The following is a 9,856-nucleotide window of genomic DNA, read 5'->3' as shown; positions in this document are numbered from 1 at the left end:
CTGCTACCAGATGCTCAGGTCTGCGAAGTTGAAATGTCAGCCTACAATTATTGTGTTCAATCCATAGCAGATAGTAGACAGCCATTCTTACCATTCTACAAGTCTTCCTCCGAAACTTGAATAATGGTTCATAGGGCCACTTATACGAAGACACAACCCACGCTCAATTCCATCCAACACCGAGAGCTATAAACACAATCCCCAAAGAGATATTCATGAGTTTCCTCCATGACTTCACAAAGAACACATCTATTTGACAGACAGAAGCCCAGCTGGTAAAGTTTAGACCGAGTTGGTAAACCAGCCTACAATTGAATGTTTTGGTAAGATCCAAGTATCCCAAACATCTTTATACCAAGGAACAGGGGGGTGGGTTCCCTGCAACCATTGGTACCCTGCACCAACTGAGTAACCACCAGGGGTAGTTATCCAAGTACTGTTCTGAAAACCACCTTCCAACAACCTCTTGACACGGCAAATATTTCTCTAGTTCCAATTGGAATCAGGAGGAGGTACATAAGTATCCCACTGTGCCCCTTTCAAATATACATGATCAATCCATAGGACCCAAAGTCTATCAGCTTTTGTATGTAACCAATTAATAAGCTTTCCTACACTTGCAGTATTCCACACCCCAGCATCCTTTATGCCCAGTCCACCCTCCTTTTTACTGCAGCAAATGCCATGCCATGAAACCAAAGGTGTTCTGCCATAATCAGATTCTCCACTCCATAAGAAATTCCTACAAATAGCTTCAATCCTCTTAATAACCCCTTTAGGAATTAGGAAGATAGAGGCCCAATAATTATGAAGTGTGTTGAGGACAGAATTAATAAGAACAAGTCGTCCTGCATAACTAAGCTTTCTTGCTCCTATGCCTCGAATTTTAGCCACAATCTTCTCTAACAGGACATTACAGTCAGTTTTAGTAAGCCTACCAGGTTGGATGGGGACACCCAAGTACTTGAAAGGGAGATGACCCTTCTAGAACCCTGAAACCTGGGTAATGTCATACTTCAACTCATCAGCTACACCACTGAAAACCACCTCAGACTTGGATGGATTAACCTTAAGACCAGATGCAGCAAAGAAGGTTGCTATAGCTCTCAGAATAAGCATAATAGATTGAACACCCCCTTTACTGAACATAAGTAAATCATCAGCAAATAACAAATGAGTTAACTTCAGGCTCTTGCAAAGAGGGTGATACCTGAAATACCATTTATTAGTTGCAAAGTCCATGATTCTGGTCAAATACTCCATACATAAACAGAAGAGTAGAGGGGAAATAGGGTCCCCTTGCCTTAACCCCCTTCTACCCTTAAAATACCCAAAGTGGGCACAATTCAAATTGAGAGTGTAAGATGGAGAAGAAAGGCATGCCATAACCAGTAACCTAAAATTCTCAGGGAATCTCAAGGCCACTAACATCTGGTCCACAAAATTCCATTCTATAGAATCATAAGCTTTCTGCAAGTCTAGCTTAAACATACATCTGGGTGAAGCTCTACCTCTGTGATACATCCTGACAAGGTCTTGACAGATCAAAATATTCTCAAGAATTCTTCTACCCTTCACAAAGGCACCCTGATTCTTACTAATAATATCAGGTAGTACTCTGACCAACCTATTGCACAAAATTTTGGAGATAGCTTTATAAAGGACATTGCAACAAGAGATGGGCCTGAAATTTTTGTGATAGTTGGTCTCTCGATCTTAGGAATTAAGGTGATAATGGTAGCATTAATTTGTGATAGTAGCTTCCCAAAGAGAGAAGAAATCACATACAAAGCAAAGACACACATCACCCCCAATGATCTCCAGGCATCCCTATAAAATTGACTAGAATAGCCATCGGCCCAGGTGACTTATTTTTAGGGATCAAAATACAACTCTTCACCTCATCTGGAGTGGCAGGCTGAGCCAAAATATTCCAATGCTCCTCAGAGCAACATGCCCCCCTTCTAACCACATTAACATTAACCTCAATAGTAGCAGTATGAGACCCTAACAGATCCATATAGTAGTCCAAAAAAGCATCCTGAATAGAAGTCCCCTCAGTGCAAACTCTTCCATCCTTATCCTCTATTTGGAATACCTTATTAAGCATCATCCTTTTCTTAATCATATGATGAAAATAAGAGGTATTAAGATCCCCTTCCAAAGACCACTGTATCTTAGCCTTCTGAATGAGAAAGCTATCCCTAGCAGCAATTAGTTCCTTTAAATCATGAGATAAATCCACCTCCTGCTGAACAAGATCAGAGTCACCAGGACTAGCAAGTAAGGCTTTCTGTATAGCTTCCAAAGCCAGACTAGCAATATTGGTGTTATTTTCAATATCAGAAAAGCAATCTCTATTCAATTTTTTCAGAACATACTTAAGAGCTTTGAGCTTCTTGATCACAACAAACATCCTAGTGCCCCTATATCCATGAGCCCAAAACACAGCCACTGCCTCCTTAAAATTAGGAGCACTACCCCACATATTGAAGTATTTAAAACTCTTCTTCCCCTCAAGCTCAGTATTCTTATCCATAATAGTAAAAGGACAATGGTCAAAATGACCCTCTGGGTGAAATTGAGCAAGACTAGAACCAAAATTATCCATCCACTTTTGATTACCCATAACTCTATCCACCCTACTATATACTCTTTCACAAGGGCCTTGCTTATTGGACCAAGTAAACAAAGCACCGATGATTTGGAATATCCTCCATTTCACAAATTGACACACAATCGAAAGTGTTCCATTTCAAAGATCGAATATTCCCACCAAGTCTTTCAACATGAGATAAGACTGTATTAAAATCCCCAAGCCATAACCAAGGATCATTGCACTCACCAGCAATCCCCTTAAGAATGTTCCAAAGTTCTACTCTTTCATATAAACCATTAAAGGCATAGATCCTAGTAAGCAAGAAAGTTTTCCCATCAGTTCTAGAAGAAACCAACATATGAATGTGTTGGGCACTATAAGAAAGAAACTGAATATCAAACAAATTAGGTTTCCACAAAATCCAAATTCTACCACCCTTATGCCAGCTGCAGTTAGTGGAGACACTCCAACCATCACAAATAGAGGTATCACGTTTTAAAAGAGTACCAGGTTTAAGCTTAGTTTCAAGCAAGCCAAATAAACCCACCCTATTATTGTGCATAAACCATTTCACCACTCTCTGCTTATTCAGGTCATTAAGACCCCTAACATTCCAAAATCCAATGCTATGCATGGGCATTGGATTGAAGAGGGTCCTTCCCACTTTCCATCACCTGTTCATGAGCAGCAACATTCTGTTTAAGAGCATCCATGAAAGTATAGTTGCTAAATTTACCAGACAATTTTACACCCACCATTCCCTCTCGCCTATTAAGTCTAATGATTTGTTTCACAGGGGTAGACTTAACAACAGGAGAACTCCTAACTTGATGCAATGGGGGGAAGTTAGTAGGAGTAAGAATAGGAGGGGTTTGAACACCTGCAGTCACAGGCACTGATTTCAGAATAGGCCTCCATTAAGTTCTCTTCTCAGGGTTAGAAACCTTCTTAGGTTCTTGGGCACGTACCCTCTTCTTGGCTCCAGGTTTCCTGCACTAAGTAGCTTCATGACCTACCCCCTTGCAACTTGTGCAAGACACAGGACGCCACTCATACTCCAAAGTAACAGTCACCACAGTCCCAGATTCATCGAGAAACTTTACTTTCTCAATAAGCTTTTCATCCATAGGAACCTCAATCATTACTCTAGCATAACTCAGGCGGATTTTATCCTGTGTATCCAAGTCCATCTTAACATATTTACCAACCAAATTGGCTATTTTAGGAAACATGCTCCCCAAAACTTCAGGGGAATACCATGGAGTTTGACCCACACAGGCACAACCGCAACCTTCTCTTTAACCAGTTCCATATCCTTGACCCATGGTTTTACAACAACTAGTTTCTTATCAAACATGTAATAACCCGATTTCAACAGAGCATCTTTACCACCAGACTTAGAAAATCGAACAATAAAAACACCATTGTCAAGGAAATACAGCCTATCTATTCCAAAATGATCCCAAACACGGTACACATAATCTTCCACAATGTCCCATGGTGGATTAGCACTGAGAATATAACAAGTAACGAAATTAGTCCAAAAATCTACCTCAGTTTTAATGTCTTCATGAGAAAACTGAAGCAAATCTGAAACCTCCTCCTCCTCGTCAATGGTTTCCAGAACAAGGACATCCTTACCACCTTTATGCATCTTCCAACCATCGTTTTCTCCCGGTTCAGCGTCATCAAGGTTCAGAACAGGGACACCCTGAATAACATTGATGGACTTGGTTTTCCCCGTATCAGACGATGAAGGAACAAAGTTACGATCTTTTGGTCTTGAATCATCAGAGGAATGTAAGATAGCAGCTTTAGAAGATTTGATAGCAGATTTATTAGCAAATTTTAATGGCGAAAAGCGATTTTGTGTGAATTTTAGAGCCGTCATTATTACAAAATTATTAGGGTTTATGATAAAAGAGCTTTTTTCTCTCTAACTTTCTCTCTCATGATGATTGACTTCCATAGCTTTTCATTTTAGTTTTAACATTGTTAAGCTTTTAGTTGATGTTAAACATTTGGTTCTAAGTTATTCAATCATTTGGTTCTCCTTTATTCTTTTTTTCAATTCAAGTTCTAATTCCTTATTTCGGTAATTCTAATTCTTGTTTATCTAGTTTACATTTCCATTTAGTTATCATATAGTTTTATCATTAGTACTTTATTATATCACATAGTTTAATCTTATATTTTATGTTTTATCATTTAGTTTAAATCATTTTTATAATCATGTTTAGCATTTCATTCAACATAGTTTAGAGTTTACAATTTAATATGAGTAGCTAAATTCCCTTAGTCTAGGGGCTAGGGAAGCAATGCAAAATCAAATATGTAAAATGATAAATTAGGTTGATATAATATTGTCTAATTATTTCTATCACATGCTTGCGGCACAACGTTTAATCTTTGGTTATTGGCCGTAATCGTAGATTAAGTTTGTAAATTCGTTCTATAATTCGAGAGGCACGGAATCGGATTACACTAAGCATGTGTAGTAGGACGACCTAGTCATAAACGAGAGTTTCTCTAGGACCCGGTCTATAGTTGACACTAATATCGTGAGGTGGGTGTCTTTAAGCCTAAACAATTGACAATGTTATTATTACCGAGTTTAGCATGAACATATATTTATATTTGCATGTGTGACCCGAATCGCCTAGATTCCTTTTATCATATAGTTTACATCTTTATATTTGCTAATCATCAAACCAACCAACAAACCAAATCAAACGTAATCGACCTTGATAGAAATCTTCCCATAGCATTTCATAACGCAATTCTCGTGTCCTTGTGTTTGACCTCTATTACTACATTAATTTGTGTCTAGGGTAATTATCTTTTCATATGTGTGCGATAGCCTATCAAATTTTGGCGCCGTTGCCGGGGAGCACGGTTTTATTGCGTTTTGATTTGTCGATTTTTATCTTGTTTTCTTTTGTCTTAAGGAACACTTGTTCCTTGAGACCGTTACTTATCATTTTCTAGAGATTTTTGTCTTATGCCCAGGTCTTCTCGTAGTGGAGATTTGCTTTTACCGGATTCCGAACCCGAGAAAACCTTTAGAAGAAGACGACGTTTTTGGAAAGAAGTGAAAGAAGCCGCTTCTCCTGTGCAAGTTGAGAGTGATAGAAAGTCTTACCTAGATGATCTTAACGCTCTTGAAGAGGAGGAGGTTTCTAGCTTATCATCTCCACCACCACCATCTCCAACTAAAAGGATGGTAAAACTTTACGATCACTCAAAGCCCACCGCGGCTATGCTTCCGGCCGGTATCACAACTAATCAAATTACCGCGCCGGAATTCGAGATCAAGCCGGCTTTTATTAGCCTTGTGGAGAGGAAGCAATTTGGGGGAAGTCCTTTGGAGGATCCCAATTTGCATGTGCAAAACTTTTGCGATTATTGCTCCATGATCCGGCAAACGGGCGTCACTCAAGCCCAAATAAGGGAAATACTTTTCCCTTTTTCTTTGAAGGACAAGGCAAATCTTTGGATTAATAGCCTTGACCGCACTGCTATGGAAATCACAAACTGGGAGACATTGGCTCTTGCGTTCTATCAAAATTTTTTTCCACCGGAGAAAACTCAAACCTTAAGGAGCCAAATCACCGGAATCCATCCACAAGCGCTTGAGAGCTTATATGAGGCTTGGGAGAGGTACAAAGAGTTACAAAGATAATGCCCACATCATGGGTTGGATCATTGGTTCCTAGCTATAACATTCTACAATGGATGTTGTGCCGAGTCCCGAAGGATTCTTGATTCCGCCAACAATGGGCGGTTTGATCAAATTGACACCGATATTGCTCATGCCATGATCGAATCTATGCGATACATGATGCACAATATGTCAATTCCCGAAGTGTGCCACTCAAAGGTAAAGAAGAATCCTCCGACAATCCCGTCTTGTTAGCTCAAACTGCCATACTCCAACAACACTTGGCGAAACGAGATGCTAGAGCTTCTCTTCAACAACTCAATGTCGTGTCCTCTACAAGTCAAATCATCGTTTGTGACGGTTGCGGAGGTGCGGGTCATTACACCGCTCATTGCCAAGCTACTATTGAGGAGGTAAATGCTTTTCAAGATCTAAGACAAAGTTCTTATCCACCGGGTACATTTTTAAATACATATAACCCGAATTCAAGATTCCACCCGAATATGTCTTATAGAAGTAATAATATGCTTAACCCTCAACCTCAACCCCCACCATAACAAAATGCCGATGTCCCTCAATAACAAAAGTATAATCCCCCCACCGGGTTATCAAAACCAACAACAAAGACCACATCAACAAAATTACCAACAAAATCAAGGGCCACCACCTCAAAATGGCCAACAAAACAACCAAGGAGGAGGTAAACTTGAGGCATTGGTAATGAAAATGTCTAAGACCCAATCGAAAATGTTGGCTCAACTTCAAAAGAGTAATCAATCTCACAATGGCGCAATCAAGATGTTGGAGCAACAAATGGCTCAACTAGCCTCATCTAGCTCTTCAAGGAAAACGGGTCAATTACCACCTCAAGATGAGCAACCACATGCTACCCTTAATGCTATCTCCTTAATAAGTGGTACGAAATATGATGGACCACCCATGCCCAAGGAAGATGAGGAGGTAATTGTTGAATTGGAGGTTTCTCCTATTGGTAAGGAAGACAGGGATATTCCAAAGAAGGTGGATGATCCACTTGTGGTTGAAGAAGTCAAAGATTTGGAGGATGATCCTCCAAAGAAGGATGTTGAAACAAAGGTGCCGGAAAAAAGTCAAAGCGCCATTCCCTCATAGATTGGCAAAGCATCAAAAGAATTCTCAATTCGGTAAGTTTATGGAAGTTGTGAAGAATTTCCAGTTAACCGTTCCTTTTACCGAATTAATCACTCAAATATTCCATCTTATACTAAGTTCATGAAAGACATTTTAACTAAGAAGAGGACTTTTGATGAAGTTGAAACAATAGCCCTCACCGCCGAGGTGAGTGCTCTTTTGCAAAACAAGTCCCCTCCTAAGTTAAAAGATCCCGGAAGTTTTTCTATTCCATGCACAATTGGCACCTATCAAATTGATAAAGTTTTATGTGATTTAGGTGCTAGTGTGAGTGTAATACCTTACTCTATTTGTGCTAAGCTTAATATGGGAGTCTTAAAATGTACTAGTGTCACGTTGCAAATGGTGGATCGTTCTATAAAACGCCCTTTGGAAGTTTGGAGGATGTTCCTGTGAAGGTTGGTAAGTTTTTCATTCCGATTGATTTTATTGTTCTTGACATGGCCGAAGAAGCCCAAATCCCAATCATTTTGGGAAGACCCTTTTTACATGCCGCGGGTGCGGTAATTGACGTCAAGAATTGTACAATCACATTGGAAGTGGGTGACGATAAGGTCACATATAATTTGAATAGTGCCATGAAGATTCCTATGATAGAAGAGTCTTGTTATTCTATTGAAATTTTGGATGTTGTTGACATTGTTATAGAAGACTCTATACCTCCATCTTTGTCTAAAGATCCTTGGAGGCACTCTTGCTATTGGAATCATTTGCAGGTGATGATGAGATTGGAAATGAGGAGATAGATGCTTTGGAGTATGAATTGGATGGAGAAGAGCTATCATTGGAGGAAAGCTCACACTTTATAGGTTTGGATGATACACCTCAACACCTTGAAGTACAAAAACCCGAACTTAATCCCCTCCCCTCCAATTTGAGGTTTGCTTTTCTAGATGATGATGAGATGTGTCCGGTAATTGTTAGTGCTAAATTGAATGAGAGTCAATTGTCTAAATTACTTCATGTCTTAAGGTCTCACAAGAAACCCATTGAATACAAACTTGATGATTTAAAGGGCATAAGCCCTGAATTTTGCATGCATAGAATCAATCTTGACGAAGATCATAAACCATGTGTCCAAGGTCAAAGACGACTAAATCCTAACATGCAAGAAGTGGTCAAAAAGAAAGTGCTTAATGTGTTGGATGCGGGAATTATTTATGCAATTTCCGATTCTAAGTGGGTGAGTCCGGTCCAAGTGGATCCTAAGAAAGGAGGAACCACCTAGTAAAAAATGATAAAATGAACTAATTCCAACTAGAATTGTGACGGGTTGGAGAATGTGTATTGACTATAGAAGGCTAAATTTAGCCACCAAGAAAGACCACTACTCATTGCCTTTTATTAACCAAATATTGGAGCGGTTGGAATGTCATAAGTATTTTTGCTATCTAGATGGTTATTCCGGGTTCTTTCAAATACCCATTCACCCGGATCACCAGGAAAAGATCACATTTACATGTCCTTATGGTACCTTTGCTTACCGTAGAATGCCTTTTGGTCTTTGTAATGCCCCCGCCATTTTCCAACGTTGCATGATAAGCATCTTTTACGACTTTATCGAGTCTATCATGGAGGTGTTTATTGATGATTTTAGTGTCTATGGTTCTTTATTTGATGCATGTTTGGCTAACTTGTCTAAAGTGTTGAAGCGTTGTGAAGAGGTTGACTTAGTGTTGAATTTGGAAAAGTGCCACTTCATGGTGAATGAAGGAGTGGTACTTGGTCATATTGTCTCGGAAAGAGGAATTGAAGTGGGATGTGCTAAGGTCCAAGTTATTGAGCAACTACCCCCACCGTTAAATGTGAAGAGTGTAAAAAGTTTCTTAGGCTATGCGGGATTCTACCGCCGTTTTATTAAAGACTTTTCTAAGATTGCAAAACCCCTTACGGAGCTTCTTTTAAAAGATGCTCCATTTGTGTTTACTAACTATTGTCTTGAGTCTTTTCATAGGATTAAGAAGGCTTTGATTTCCATACCTATCATCCAATCACCGGATTGGAACTTGCCATTCGAGCTCATGTGTGATGCAAGTGACTATGCGGTAGGTGCCGTGCTAGGACAAAGAAAGGACAAGGTTATCCATGCTATCTACTATGCTAGAAAAACCTTGGATGCGACTCAAATCAACTATGCCACCACGGAGAAAGAGCTACTTGCCATTGTCTATGCCTTAGACAAATTCCGCTCTTACTTGATCGGTTCAAAAGTCATTGTTCATACCGATCATGCCACACTAAAGCACCTCCTAGCCAAACAAGAAGCTAAGCTAAGGTTGATACGATGGATCATGCTCTTGCAAGAATTTGATCTTGAGATTAAAGACAAGAAGGGGCCCGAAAATATAGTTGCCAACCACCTATTCCGTTTGAACTTCAATGATGGAGGTATTGGATTACCTATCGATGATTCCTTCGCCGATGAT

General features: G+C 39.6%; 1 protein-coding gene and 1 non-coding gene across 2 annotated transcripts; both read right to left on the bottom strand.

The window, feature by feature from the left end:
* Nucleotides 1–486: 486 nt before the first annotated feature.
* LOC141588512 (uncharacterized) lies at nt 487–2,629 on the bottom strand. The gene is made up of 4 exons (XM_074409952.1): nt 1,809–2,629; nt 1,331–1,627; nt 1,000–1,210; nt 487–897 (listed from the first exon to the last, which is right to left on the bottom strand). Exons 1-4 carry the CDS (start codon nt 2,627–2,629, stop codon nt 487–489), a joined length of 1,740 nt encoding a protein of 579 aa, XP_074266053.1.
* A 3,561-nt stretch (nt 2,630–6,190) lies between these two features.
* Nucleotides 6,191–6,298, bottom strand: LOC141589344 (small nucleolar RNA R71). The gene has a single exon (XR_012520286.1). It is a non-coding gene; the product is annotated as a small nucleolar RNA R71 (small nucleolar RNA).
* Between the last annotated feature and the right edge of the window lie 3,558 nt (nt 6,299–9,856).

The sequence above is a fragment of the Silene latifolia genome, chromosome 6 (assembly GCF_048544455.1).
Source record: "Silene latifolia isolate original U9 population chromosome 6, ASM4854445v1, whole genome shotgun sequence".
Lineage (NCBI taxonomy): Eukaryota > Viridiplantae > Streptophyta > Magnoliopsida > Caryophyllales > Caryophyllaceae > Silene > Silene latifolia.
The sequence above is the reverse complement of the archived record's forward strand: the minus strand, read 5'-3'. Positions and strand labels throughout refer to the sequence as shown.

Bases quoted from the DNA above. Each gene is read 5' to 3' on its own strand.
- LOC141588512 (XM_074409952.1), bottom strand. From the start codon at position 2,629: ATGGGTAATCAAAAGTGGATGGATAATTTTGGTTCTAGTCTTGCTCAA. The intron at 1,211-1,330 runs GTATTTTAAGGG...ATGGTATTTCAG, and splicing joins TTGAATTGTGCCCACTTTGG to GTATCACCCTCTTTGCAAGA. The intron at 898-999 runs GTTTCAGGGTTC...CTGTTAGAGAAG, and splicing joins TGAAGTATGACATTACCCAG to ATTGTGGCTAAAATTCGAGG.